The 14,690-nt window shown below is 44.4% G+C and overlaps 1 protein-coding gene across 2 annotated transcripts in view; it reads right to left on the bottom strand.

Annotated features, from left to right (window-relative positions):
* DHX32 (DEAH-box helicase 32 (putative)) overlaps positions 1–14,690 on the bottom strand; it is a 57,788-nt gene that overhangs the window by 559 nt on the left and 42,539 nt on the right. For both annotated transcript variants that reach the window (XM_017537901.2, XM_037741787.1), the window contains 4 exons: positions 5,123–5,314; positions 4,245–4,394; positions 2,075–2,262; positions 1,312–1,493 (listed from right to left, as the gene is read on the bottom strand). In XM_017537901.2, coding sequence (XP_017393390.1) covers positions 1,312–1,493; positions 2,075–2,262; positions 4,245–4,394; positions 5,123–5,314 — 712 coding nt within the window. The remainder of the gene's footprint in view (positions 1–1,311; positions 1,494–2,074; positions 2,263–4,244; positions 4,395–5,122; positions 5,315–14,690) is intronic.

Below are 14,690 nucleotides of genomic sequence, written 5' to 3'. Positions count from 1 at the left end.
AGACAGCAAACACTATGTCTGGGCACCTCCCATCCCCTGGAGAATCTACCAATAGAACCGGTATTTAATTTGAACTCCTCAGTATCTCAATCTGACTTTGTAAAACAAATACTTTTCGGTTTTCCTGCAGCAAATCCTCTTGCATTTCTAGAATAAGTTGGCTTCTCTAGTGGATGCCATACAGTGAAAGTGCTGTCTACCACTAACCTTTGGTGGAAACTAATAATTCCCCTAAGGCCCATCGCCATGTGAGAGGCACTGATCTGATGCTTGAGAGAGCTTTGGGTAGGGAATAGAGGGTGAATCTTTGCTTCTTTGTCATCTTAGTGCCACTCCACATCCAGCTGTGTAAGCCAGACACCTATGAGTCACAGTCATACTTGCTGGAGTGGTACCTTCAAAATGGATCCAGACGCTGCTGTGGCCTCTGAAAGACTAGCGGAGTAGTCTCACTCTTGCCGTTGCCCCTCCTTTCCATTCATGTAGAAACCAGTTGTTTTTTTTTTATTTTCAGACACAGTCTTGCTCTGTCTCCCAGACTGGTGTGCAGTGGTGTAACCATAGCTAGTTCACTGCAACCTTGACCTCCTGAGCTCATGCAATCCTTCACTGCAGTCTCCCAAGTAGCTTGAACTACCGGCGCGTGCCACCACACCAGCTATTTTTTTTTATTTTGTAGAGACAGAGTCTTGCCATGTTGCCAGGGCTGGTCTTGAACTCTTGAGCTCAAGCCATCCTCCCGCCTTGGCCTCCCAAAGTGTTGAATTACAGGTGTAAGCCACTGTGCCTGGCCAGCTACAGTGATCCTTAAAACTATGCAGAGAAGATGCTACTCTTGCTTAAAATGCTCCAGTTGCTGTGTACTGCACTTGGATAAAATCTAAACTACGTGGCCCACAAAGCCTTACACCCTCTGGTGCCTGCCTCTTCAACCTCTCCTCCTTCCTCTTCCCTGACAGCTCCAACTTCAGTGGCTCTTGAAAGACGGCTAAGGTCATTCCTCTCAAGGTCAGTGCATTCCTTTCAAACTGTGCAAACCTGCACGGTTTCTCCAGCATTCAGTTCTTAAAGACACACGGTCTTTGTGTTTATTTCGATACTGTCTTTTCTATGCTGTCATCTCACAGGCAGGGACATTTCCTAGGTATCATCCACAGAGGCCTGCCCTTAGTAGGTACTCTCAACATAAATTAAGATTGGCACCAGTATAAACTTTACAACTAAAAACAGAATAAAAGCCAAATTTGTCATTTACTCCTACAGGTATGAATTAAAAAAAAAATACAACCCTTTTTTCTCCATGAAACTTACAGTTCAGGAGAGATTTCTGAGGTAATCCGGATGTAGTTGTTCTCAGAAATGCTGAATTTATGGAAGAGGACCCACTCTGGCATCTTCCTGGTGATTGAGTAACCAGACAGGGGATGTAGCTGAGCAACCTGCTTATGTGTCAGCATTAAGTAGTTACCTGATCCATCAACATCCCGAGCAATCTGAAAGGCAGAGTTTTAAAGAAAAAAAGATTTTGATTTAATATGGAGATCAATATACAAAAATGTTTGTTGAAAAAAATACCAAAGTATTGCCACTCATGTTTCCAATTTTTATGTGTAGAAAATAAGCCATAAGCATGTTTTGCCTAAAACTTTGAGACACTGATACTAACTAACTTCAGCAACAGCAGGGCACTGTGCTAAAATAATGCAGCTCTGAGGTTGATGTTTTGGCCATGAGATGAAACTTAGCACATCACCTGCCATACTACGAGTGACACATTTCGATGCCAAGCGCTTTACACTTGCTGTTAAGCACACAGTAACCCTGTGATGTAGGAACTTGACAGACAAGGAAATGCATACTGAAATGTCATTTTTCTTCATTAAGACTACATATTCTGCCTTGGACCTTTATTCCCTTGAGAGGAAGGATATTTAAGTACCAAATCTTTACTATAAACATGGATTTTTAAAGTTAGCGTCAAAATCATCATCCTAAGTGAGCAACTGTTGGCAGCAGGTTCTGAATATGTGCAGTTCAGGGAAGCCTATGTCAAGGCAACCCCGTGCCTTCTCACCTGCATAAAGTAACCAGACAGAAGAGCTTTCTTTATGTTTATAGTGTTTTCCTTGGAGCCAAAAGCAGGTTCTGCATAGGGAAGCTCGATTCGCTTGATAATTTCTAAGAGTTCAGCTCGGATAACATCTGCCATTCTGAGTGCTGAACAGTTGAGGAAGTAATCATGACACCACTTTTCAACACAGTCTAGGAGGAAAAGAACACAAGGCCATTTAGAAATGATTTGTCAGAAGCTCTAAAGAGCCCAGGCCAAGCAGTTACCATCTTTAAGCCCTATGCTCTCCTCTCCTACAAAGGAGGCCACATAGGTGAGTGGCAGGAAGGCGGCAAGGACAAGGATTTCTGGTGCCCGTAAGGTCAGCTGTCAGGGCACTACCAGGAAGGGAGATGGTGCCACTCATAGAACCCATGCCACTCGCTGGGGTTCTGTGATCCCAGCCAACTGTGGAAACTCTTCCTAGTGGTGACTGAAGATGTATTTAACTAACCTGTGGCTCATAAAGGCCAGAGAGGATTTTGTAAGATCTACATTTTGTCTCTATGCCTACAGCAAGGATGTATGTGGTCCCATTTAATCAAACTAGGCAGAAAAAAGCCCATAGTATAAATTCCTTTGATCTATGAAAATATCTCATTTTATTTAATGATAAGAAAAGGATTACTACTGGGTTGATTTGGGAATTAATTATGTTACAGTTAAGCTCATCTATCTACCCTAGCTGTAACTTTTATATTAAAATTCAGGCATCTGGGTGAGTTTGAAGTTAGTTTTTCTTGTCACCTGTAATTATTTAAGATGGATCTGGGAATGCACGTGGTCATGGCACCATGGACAGAAGACCCTCGTTTACCTCGTCCTGTCCACTCAGGCTGCTCGGAGCAACCAGAGCAGGTACTTAATCACAGAGTGTCGCCCATTCAGCATGCCCTCAAAAGAAAGATGCCATCAAATTCCCGTGTACTTTCCGGCTCCACTGACAACTTTTTCTTAGCTCTGAATCACTAACTCCCTGTTCTTTTTTTTTTTTTTTTTTTTGAGACGGAGTTTCGCTCTTGTTACCCAGGCTGGAGTGCAATGGCGCGATCTCGGCTCACCGCAGCCTCCGCCTCCTGGGTTCAGGCAATTCTCCTGCCTCAGCCTCCTGAGTAGCTGGGATTACAGGCACGCACCACCATGCCCAGCTAATGTTTTTTGTATTTTTAGTCGAGACGGGGTTTCACCATGTTGACCAGGATGGTCTCGATCTCTTGACCTTGTGATCCACCCGCCTTGGCCTCCCAAAGTGCTGGGATTACAGGCTTGAGCCACCGCGCCCGGCCTAACTCCCTGTTCTTTATACAATTCTACGGTCTTTCAAATTGCTGTAGTATTTTTCATACTACCTCACATATTTTCACACCATCTTTCATAGCAAAGGAGGTAAAAGATGTATCTTGGAAAACAAAGGTAAGAAAAATCCTTTGAGGGAGGGACCTCCTTACTGGCTGCCCTTTGAGGCTGGCTCCAGCCTCTGCCACACTGCTTTGCCCTGTTTGCCCTCCTCTTGTGTCTGTTTGCATAGGAGCTTCCAGTTCACTTCTGAGTACCTTTCTGTGACAGGTAATCTACCCACTGTCCTTCAGGCTTACACAGGACTTTGTGGCTGTGCTTTGACACACGCCATTCTGTTCTCTGGATACCCTCTGCTCTCCCGGCCAAACTTTGTCATTAGCTCTGTAGCTTCCCCTCAGCTCCCCAGCCTATTCTGCACCAGTATCTGGAGCTCTGCAGCCTCTCTGCATGTGCATGGCGAATGTGCCAGGATACAGAGGGTGCACAGCACAGCTCTGACTCAGTGGGTGTGTAGCAGTGGCTGTTCCTTGTCTTCCTCTGCAGACCCATCTATGAGTCTGTGTCCCCCGTCACTGTGTCCCAAGCAAGCTTGCTCTGAAGGCTGGCTGAGTGCAGTGCTGGAGCTCTGGAAGTACAGAGCTCCGTGGGAGCAGGAGGAAGGAGCGTCTCCCATTCTGCAGATGCCTGTCAGTGTGTTTAGAGCCTCAAGTGCCATTGCATTCAAGTGGCAACGGGGCTAGAGAAGAAGAATGTTTGATGAATTACTAATAAGGACTTGGACTTCTCTGGGGAAAGGAAGGTGGAATTAGAAGGTAATTTCTGAGCATTCACTTACACTCACTGGTAGAATTCAGAGTTGTGTCCTGGTAGGCCTTGTAAATGTTGATGAGGGTAAAGTGATCTCCTTCAGGGTGTAAAAATGACTTCCAACAAGTCAAGGCAGACTCTTCAGCTCCATGTGGCACATGGGAAAAGCAATTTGGAGCTTTAAAATGCAAAAGGTCACAGTTAGCAATAATGAAGACATTTCATCTTACTGTAACATGGGGTCATGACTGTTGGTGGAATCGCTCTTGTCTTGATTCTCTGAATAAATGTGTTATTCTTGTTTTCTTAGAAATCTGGGAAATTTAGAGTGAGTCATCCTAATTCTTTCTCTTTGTGTGTGTGTGTGTGTGTGTGTGTGTGTGTTTGCTTTTCTAAGGTCAACTGAATATGGTTAATACCCTGCTTATATTCCATCAGGAGCAGGGAAAACCTGAGGTACTCAGAGGTCCAGGCACAAGAACCAGTTCTGATACAGCACAATCGTTGGTCTGTTCTGCCGGTATTAGAATAAATTAAAACATACAAGCCAGGATGAATAAAGTCAACAGGAAATAAAAAACAAGCACACATCATTGTTTGGGGGAAAACACCTCCAGTGATACATTTTCTTCATCTGCACTGATGACTTCGGCAAAGAAACCTAGTATGTTTTCATATATCTGATGTATAAATTTGCTGCTCTTTGAGTTAGTTTTCTTATATTAAGATAATTTTTCATATTAAGAAAGTTTTCCTTTTCTAACCTATTAAATACCTCACTATCATTTCAAAAGGTTAAATGACTTGATCACCATCTCTGATATGTGCTCCTTAAACCTGGCATAATTAAATCTATACCTGGTGCAGATTTGCAAAAAAAGAAAAGAAATAGTCATTAAGGAGTACCTGTTACCATGGCAGCAATTGTTAGCACTTCATCTACACAGTCAAATTCACAGGACGCTAAGATAGACTTTGAGAGTTGTGGATCAAGAGGAAACTCTGACATGATGATTCCAAATTCAGAAAGATTTCCATCATTATCCAGTGCTGCCAGATAATCTAAGTCTTCCAATGCCTGCATCAAACTTTCTGGTGCTAGGAAAGGAAAAAATAATAATTTAAGAGTCTCATACATCCAAGATGGAGAAGCAGGTACTGGATTTTCCCTCCTGCATGAAACAAGCAAACAATGGACAAAATGTGTGAAACAACGATTTGCAAGACACCAAATACCAGGCAGTGAAGGACAGTGATTCCTGAGAGAGCAAACTCAGGAGGGGGGCCCTGTGATTGTCCATCTCATGCTTCGAGGAGGGTCCCGGCTGCAGTGTGCGTGCGGGGGGAACCCAGGTGGAGCCTGCCAGCTTCCCTGCAGTAGGAAAACAATGCCAGGGATCCAGGGAGACTAAGGTGGCCCGAACTGGCAGGTGACCATACTGGAGAGAGACACAGACAGACAGAAATCAGGGGCCAGAGGGAGCTCCCTCAACTAGGCAGCAGAGCACCCACCGATCAGCTCATGTGTGTAAGGATCCACCCCAGGCCAGAGAAAGAGCCATGTTGGAGGATTAGAAGGAACAGTGCTGGTGCTGACACAGGACCTAGGGTAGGGCCTGTTCCTACCAGCCAAGCTGGAAAACCTCTGGGCACTAGGTAGGAAACACAAATGAGAAACCCTAGATGGGCACTGCCATCTGACACATCTATACAGCAGGACCTGAAAGGATCCACTGCATCCCAGGACAAAGCTCAAAAATATTTCTGGGACCAAAATATTCAGTGCCCAACAAGGTAAAATGTACAATGTCTAGCATCCAGTAAAAAAGTATGAGGCATAAAAAGCAGGAAAATATGTTGGGTAATACAGAGAAAAATTAATTACAACTGACCTGGAACTCAGATGCTAGAAATAGTAGATAAAGATGATATTTCCCAGTGCAAATAAATATAGCAAGCTGATTTTCTCCATCTCTTTATTTCTCTTTTAAGTTTACATAACATCGATAATGATGTGGTATTTATTATATATGCTCAATCGCTACCAAAGTTTTTAAAAATCCATTTATTTAAAGAAACATATTCTCTGTGGAATAAGGCTATATATAGGTTGGTGCAAAAATAATTGCAGTTTTTGACATTACTTTCAAAGTAAAAATAATTTAAAGTAAAAAAACAATTTTACTTTCAAAGGCAAAAACTGTGATTACTTTTGCACTAACCTAATATTTATTAAATAAACACGTGTTTTTTCTACCTGTCTGGTTCCTGGTATGGCAATAAAGTTCACTGCTGTATTGTTATACCCCCAAACTGCAGTATTTATGAGTCACTAGGTTGCTCTTGTCTCAATTCCAGTATGTGCAAGGTGGGTGCAAGCTGAAGACTCAGGGGGCCTAAGAAGCACTTGAACCTGTCTGCTCCTGGGGGTTCAAAGTAACAAACAGTAAAAACATAGTTATGTGCTGTCCAAACTTTGATCATTAAGCTCTATGTCTAAATTTCAGGCGAACTGAGTAGCTCAAAAACCTACTCAAAAACTTCGATTTGATAAAATTCCTCTATTCCTGTCAGGACAACTGGAAGGCATTAGGAGAAGCCAGTGCTGTGGTCTGGGAAATGACTCGGGGAAGCTGCAGGGCAGCCCACCACACCTCCAGTCCTGCGGGAGGACAGCAGAGCATGCACCAGACAGAATTTCAGCCTGACACACCCACCGCAGGCAAAAGATCTGCTGCTGGAAGTGAGGGGGCAGTGCCAAACCACCCAAGGGACACTGGCAGGGAACCCAGACATCAGCTGGATGACTGCAGCACAGCTTTCAGCCTTACCTTGGGGCAAATATGTCTAATTTCCCTATTCTTTCTGAATGTTTTCCCATCAAGATTTAAAACTGAGCAGAAGCTTATGGCTGCCCAGAGATATTCTTGTCTTGCCTGGATGCTGGCATACAGTACTACTGTCTGTCTTCTTCACTCCTGGGGACCTTTGGCCTAACCATAGTGGCAAAGATGAGACCTTCAGAAGTCACAATCATGGGAAATCAACAGATGGGCTATTCAGAAAAAAAGTTCAAGAGTTCCACCAATGAGGCATGACATGAAAAGTAACGGGCGATCTGCTGGAGAAGGTACAAGAAGCAGCATCAGAAATAAGCATCTTAAATTAAACAGAGCAGGAAGGGGCTGGAGTACAAACTTAATTACTGAAAGCTTTTTAGAAACCAGTTTCTATAAATCAGCAAAGCTGCAGCATTGTAAGTTACAGGGTCTTTGCCAATCGTCCCTTTAAGCATCTGGCTTGACAGCCAGGCGCCATCCCCAAAGGGCATCTACTATTCATTTTTACGGCCTGCAGTTGAGTTGACTGCACAGAGTTAGTAACAGAAATGACTTCATGATTCTGCTCCTGGTCCTAACAACAGCAAAGGAGAGGATGTTCTTGGAGTTCTATTATATTAGAAAGAAGGAGTTAATGAATGCAGGTTAATAAATAACTAAATGGTGAAGGAACATTAATACATAACTAAATAGGTTATTATTATATTCTGCATTTTAAGACATCTCCCCAGTGTGGCTCATAAAATTGTCACAGCTAAAAAGCAGAAGAGTTTAGATGGGGGTTCTTTAGAGCAGTGCTGTTTAAGTATAATCCATGGTAAGTAATGCTGACAAATGGAATAGAAATGTTTTAGTGTCAGGACTCTTCATTCTGGCAGTGCAAAATCAGACTGCTTTATTCTGAAGGCAATTTCGGGATGAACCAAACATCATTTTTATTAAGCTCGCTTGCCAACGGCAGCTGTACTCCCTGTGGAATAGCTCACTACAAGGTCACACTCCTCCCCCACTACCGTCACTCAAAATAATGCGAAGGGCTATAATCACAGTACTTCTTCACTGCTGTGTGTGTGTGTGTTTTCCATAGAACCCCCAATGCTAAGCTCCAATATATGCCTGCATTTTCCTTTCTTGGCATCAGCAGAAAGCCTGGTTATAAACAAAGAGGTCATTAAACAGCAAGCAGCAGAGGAGAAGCCGATGTAGGGCTAATTCCAAGCCCAGCACAGGCCAAGTGGAGTCCAAGGCCACGGCGTTTCCAGAGCTGACAGCCCATGCAGCATGTTTCCTCTGTGTTCTTACAATGTACGCCAACTTTGTAGATGTCAAAAGGTAGGAAGCCTCGGTTGGCGTCCACCCTCCCCCGGCCCCTCACAGGAAGTCCTGTCTATGCAGGTGCTTAGCAGGCTTCCTGCAGCCAGGTCTCCTTTGTTATAACAATCTCTGGCTTAGTTTCTGCCTAACCTGGCAAAAATGGCTCAGAAACACTGAATTTCCTATCAAGGTAGCTGGCATTATGCAAGTGTATGCCAACGTATTTATTGTACTTTCCCTCAGGTAAAAGTTTTAGTCTGCAGTTATTCCTGGGAATATGCTTAGGAGAACATCATGCCTTCTCTTGTCTAAAGTGGACAGGTATTTCCACGAGAACAGGGCAGGGGGTTGGTCTCCTGGTAAGCAGTCCCCAAAGCCAAAGCTGGTCCCTCTCCTTCCACCATACTCTGTAACCCCCTTTCTTTTCAATAAGGACAGAGAAGTAAGGATTGATTTGAGTCACTAGAGTTGGAAAGGACATTAGAGATAGAGCAGCCTCCACAGTAAACTGAAGAGAAGCATTTTCAACTCTCTGCCCACTGGTGGAAGCCAAGATCCTTTTGTGTCCAGCCTTGCCCATAACCCACTGTCTTGGGTTATGGCAGTGTCTCCACTGCCCTCCCAGTGCCGTCCACACCATGAGGCAGGCAGAGGCTCCTGCCTGTGACATGGAAGGAAACATGCAGACCTCTGACAGCTGCGGGCCCTCCCGAACCTCTCTACTCTCCCTGCACGTCACATCACTCCCTCTGCCCAGGCCTCGGGAAGGACTAAGTGGGGAAGAAGGAAGCCAAGTTTGTCTCCCACACGTGACGGCCTTTACTTATGTTCTTGGGAAGACTCGAGGCCTTCTAGAGGGCACCCACCTAGTCAGTGTTCCTCAAGCGTAAGGGCATTGGGAAAGTTCTGCCACTTCCCAAACTACCAATGGTCCCCAGGCCCAGTAACTGTTCTTATAGCCAGGAAGCTGGCCCCAGGTTTGTGTAGTGGTGACTAGCTGAAGGCTCTCCCCCCGCCATACCATTCTAGAAAACCATCTTTAAACAAGAGTTGGCATTGTAGTTAGATGGTATGGAACTGGCAATCCCAGAACAACCTAGAAAATTCAGGAAAAAAAGTATGGGTTTTTAAATGTCCATACAATGAGTATTGTTATATGAGTAGTTAAAGGACTTTATGTTTGGTGTTGGTTCGTGATTTCCTTGTAAGGATGAGGCTCAGGTTATTATCTGCTCTCAGATCATTTGGAGTATCTTGTGCTATTGGCACTTGCAGGGCTCTGGGGCAGGCACACATCTGGGACAGCCTCACTCTTGGTCCTTCTGGCGTGGATGGTCTCATTTATATGTGGAGATGCACATGTAAATAAAGAATCACGCTCTACTGGAAATGCACTTTTACCTCCAAATCGTCCCCCTTTCTAGGAACTGCACCTTCACTTCCACACTTACAGGTGCAGGATTTTGTGCCACGTGACACCACCACATTATCACCACTAGCCCCAGTCACAGCAGGCTGGTTCAGGGTGAGCAGCTTCTCAGATTGAATCAACAGCTCCCTGTCTTGGGAGTTTTTGACTTTAGACCAAGGGAGTTTCCAAGAGCTGACATAGTAAATCATAAAGCTTAGGGTAGAGAGCAGCTAAGACTTGGCCCTGTGGATGGCAAGGAGGGAGGAAAGGGAACCTACAGATATAAAGATGAGAAATGGAGAAGCTTGTTTTTGATTTTATAAGACACCCCACTTTCTTTATCATAATTCACTTTTTGCTTATGCTAGTTTGAGCTGGATTACTAATGCTTGCATTCAGAAGAACTGTTAACTAATATATCCAATACAATATAATACATTCTATAACAGAGTGCATCCAAAGTGCCACTAGAACTTCCAAATGGTAAGGACGAAGCCTAGGGAAGAAAATAGCTACACTCACATAGTACCTACTGTGTGTGCCAGATACATGCATTAATGCAGAGGTCCCCAGCCTTTTTGGCACCAGGGACCAGTTTCATGGAAGACAATTTTTCCACAAACCAAAGGATGGGGAGGATGTTTTTGGGATAATTCAAGCTCATGACATTTTTTTGTGTACTTTATTTCTATGAGTATTATATTGTAATACACAATGAAATAATTATACAACTCACCATAATGTAGAATCAGTGGGAGCCCTGGGCTTGTTTTCCTGCAACTAGACTGTCCCATCTGGGGGTGATGGGAGACAGTAAGAGGTCATCAGGTATTAGATTCTCATAAGGCGTGCGCCACCCAGATCCCTCGAATGTGCAGTTCACAATAGGGTTCGAGCTCCTATGAGAAACCTGTGCTGCCACTGATCTGACAGGAGGGCGGAGCTTAGGTGGGAGTGTGAGTGATGGGGAGCGGCTGTAAACACGGATGAAGCTTTGCTCGCTTGCCAACACTCACCTCCTGCTGTCTGGCCCAGTTCCTAACGGGCCATGAACTAACACGTGTTGTGGCCTGAGGGTTGGGGACTCCTGCATTAATACATATACCCATTTATATAAATGGACAGATAGAAATGCAGTTATCACCTGGGAGGGCTCAAGGAGCAAATGAAGTTTCTGTTTCTGATTTATTTTAGGGTTGGGACTTGGGCATTGTGTAAAAGAGTCTACAGGGGGAGAAACTGAAGAATGAAGAGATGGTATAGACTCTACAGGTCTACAAGGTCTTGGGGCTCTGGGGAATAGCATTAAGAGTTTGATTCTAAAAGGACAGGGAGGAAAGCCTTCTATTTCACTTAATTTCACAGGGATGTGTTCATAAAACCTGGCATTTGCCTAATGCCTACTCCTTTATACTGTACATGGCACTTTTGAATCAAAATCTCATTTGTACCTCTAAATAACCCCAGGATACAGGAGGGAGACACTCTACCCTAATTTTACAGATGAGAAAAAGACAAGTGACTTGCCAAAGCCACATGGCCACCTAGCCGTTTTGTCATATGGACAGTGAGGTTTTAAACTCCGGCCTTTCACCTGCAGTAATGAACCTGGTACCCAGCATGCTCTGCCGGCACAGCTGATGCTGGACTCCCAAGTTCAGTGCTCTTCCTGTTATCTACCATGGCTTTTCCTGCTCCAGCCCATCTCAGAGGCAGTCTGGTGATGTCTCCTAATACCTGAGGGTCATTATCTGCTTCTCACAGCCATTAAAACTGCTCTTTCTAGGATCCGCTGCAGTTCGGGGCCCATGTGGTGCAGAGCTCAGGTAGGAGTCACTCAGACAATGATGATGCTGCTATAGCATTTACTATACATGAGTCACTTTTCTAAGGGGCATGCATATGTTAACTAACTTATGTTAGTAACTCTATGAACCAATTGCTTTGACTATCTTCATATTCAGATAAATAAAGTGAAGCAATGAGAGTCCTGATTTGCTGAATCATACCCGACTAGCGAGTGATGGGGCCAAGTTTGGAGCCGTGGCAGCCTGGCTGAAGAGCCTGCGCTTTCTGGTGTAGTCCCCTAAATACGGGGACCATCTACCCCAGTTTGCCCAGGATGGTACCTGTTTCCACCTCTCACCCCAGCTAAATTATTAACAACATTCATGCCCCTGTTCCATGAGGTTCACAGGGAGATGGTCAGTTTGTCTGAATTTATCACAAAATTAACAGGTTCCATTAAGTTAAAAATTGCTGTTTTGTTTTGTTATTAGGCAGGAGTCACTCCTGCTAACCCACACCCATCTTTCCACCTGGACTGCTGCACTTAAAAACATAGCAGCTTAAATATAAGCCATATAGTTACCAGGCCCACAAGAGCCTAAAGGGCTTCAGAAGCCCAAAGTACTTCTATTCTGGGCCCTTTTAAAACCTCTCCCGGATTTTGCTTTCACTTTCTGTAACATTATTTACTTCATTGTTTCTAAGATGCTCCAAGATCCTCATATGCTGGCCCTGGAAAGTTGTTTTGGCATGTCTGCCTCTCTTTTTCACACCCTCTCATCTGAGTATAGCAGTAACTCTTGTGTGGCCTTTAAACAGGTAACAGTGTAACCTCCGTTAGCTTAGAAACCTAGGCTGTGGCCTCCTGGCAATCAGTGCTAGAATATTTGCTTGACTCTCTGGGCTGTCTGGGCAGCACCAGTCCCGTCTGCAGGTGTCAACCACTGTGGCAGAGCTCTGGGGAGGGCCACCGGCAGCCTGCTTCCTCCCATTCTCCTCTTAGTACATGGAGATGTTATCTATAGTATAGTAAATGTTACTATAACATTTAAAGATCATTTTGTAAGTTCCAAAGCCAAATCTTGAGTTTCCAAGTGATTTACCCACAAGTGCATATACTTCTCTAGTAAGTCTTACAAACTGGGCTTTTAGAGTGGCAAATACTATCCCTGAGGGTCTTGATGAATTGGTTAGGAATCCTCTGCTAAAAGATCCGCACTATCACAACAGATGACACCATTGTAGAATTTTTTTTTTTTTTTTGGAACCAGGGTCTTGCTCTGTTGACCTGTCTGAAGTACAGCAGCATGATCATAGCTCACTGCAACCTTGAATCCTCGGACTCAAGTGATTCTCCTGACTCAGCTTCATAAGTAGCTAAGACTACAGGTGTGTGCCACCACACCTGGCTCATTAAAAAAAATGAGATGGGGTCTCATTATATTGCCCAGGCTGGTCTTGAACTCCTGGCCCTCAAGCAATCCTTCCACCTCACCTTCCCAAAGTGCCAGGACTACAGGCATGAGCCACTATGCCCAACCCTGAAGAATCTTTAATTCCCCTTTTTGCCAGCGCCAACCCTGGCCTCTGCAGCCTTTGACTTTCATTCATTCATCCATTCATTTTCTCAGATAAGAGTTTTGGTCTTGTTGCCCAGGATGGAGTGCAATGGTGCAATCTTGGCTCACTTCAACCTCTGCCTCCCGAGTTCAAGCGATTCTCCTGCCTCAGCCTCCCTAGTAGCTGGGATTATAGGCAAGTGCCACCGCACCTGGCTAATTTTGTATTTTTAGTAGAGATGAGGTTTCACCACGTTGGTGAGGCTGGTCTCGAACTCCTGACCTCAGGTGATCCACCTGCCCCGGCCTCTCAAAGTGCTGGGATTAGAGGCGTGAGCCACTGCACCCGGTGACTTTATTTCCTTCCTGCATTTTCCCATTTTCGTGAGGCACTGCCTTATCTAACAAGCCATGCCCGTTTCTGTTTGTGTTCACTTTTCTTTTCATAATCCAAAGAATCATAGATCATACCAAAGCCAGTCATCTGGCCACTACCAAAATGAGTTCTGCCTCCAAATACAAAGACGACATCTGCTGTAGTCTGGTACATTTTGGCTAGTTTTTCTCCAAATTCCTCTCTAGGTTTCACTGCCTTCCCAGGGTAACAGCAGTCTCAGGCCATCTGTTTCCACGGAAGTGGTCAGCTGGTCCTGAGCCCTCTTACCCCAATGGACAGTGACTGTGTCATTCAGGATGAAGGTCAATTGTCAGGCAGCCAAGGAAGGAAAAGAAAACTGATTTTTTAAAAAGAGGTCCAGATCAGGGGAATTCAATTAACAGCCTATAGCCTAGTTATGCCAAATTCATTTTCACATGGTTCATGCATCCTGAAAAGGGTAACAAGTTTGCTGCATTTGCGTATTTCAATTATAAGTTGAATTAAATGCAGCAGCTGCAAGCATCTTTTTTTTGTTTTGCTTCCAAAACAATGAGTCAGAGTTAATCCACAGTTATATTTTCGCCAAGCACAGCAGAAAAGTTATGTGTGTATTGTCAGGAGACAAAAATAAATTGTTACCCTCACCCTTTTGTCCCCTGGTCATCAGCTTTAAGCCACACGGAATGAGCAGCACAGAGGGTGACCATCGAGAGGACACAGTGCAATAGTTTGCTTTTAAAAATCCTGGACATCACCAAGTCCGCCTTTTCTTCTCCCTGCATTTCTAGTCCTCCAAACATCTACTACCCTGAGCAAGAAGATGCCTAGGAAACCAACAGGTGATGATTCCTGGGCTTACGAGAACAGTGGGACTGGAAGAGCAGTTTTCAAAAATGAAACTTACTTGCTGAGGCTCAGGACACACCACCCCAAAATATGACTGGAGGAGACTAGAATATGCCACCCCAAAATATACATCTTTGGCATATTTTAAGCTGGTTATTCTGAGAAACTGCAGACATAGGAGTAGCTCTAAAAAGCTATAATTTTGCAAAAGAAATTTACATCTATAAAGGAAATCTACATTAGCAAGTGTGGTGGCTTGCACCTATGGTCCCAGCGATTTGGGAGGCTGTGGTGGGAGGATCACTTGAGCCTGGGAGGTAGAGGTTGCAGTGAGGTA

Source organism: Cebus imitator, unplaced genomic scaffold (genome assembly GCF_001604975.1).
Source record: "Cebus imitator isolate Cc_AM_T3 unplaced genomic scaffold, Cebus_imitator-1.0 Scaffold107, whole genome shotgun sequence".
Taxonomy (NCBI): Eukaryota; Metazoa; Chordata; class Mammalia; order Primates; family Cebidae; genus Cebus; species Cebus imitator.
Note: the sequence above shows the minus strand (reverse complement) of the source record. Positions and strands in the feature narration are given on the sequence as shown.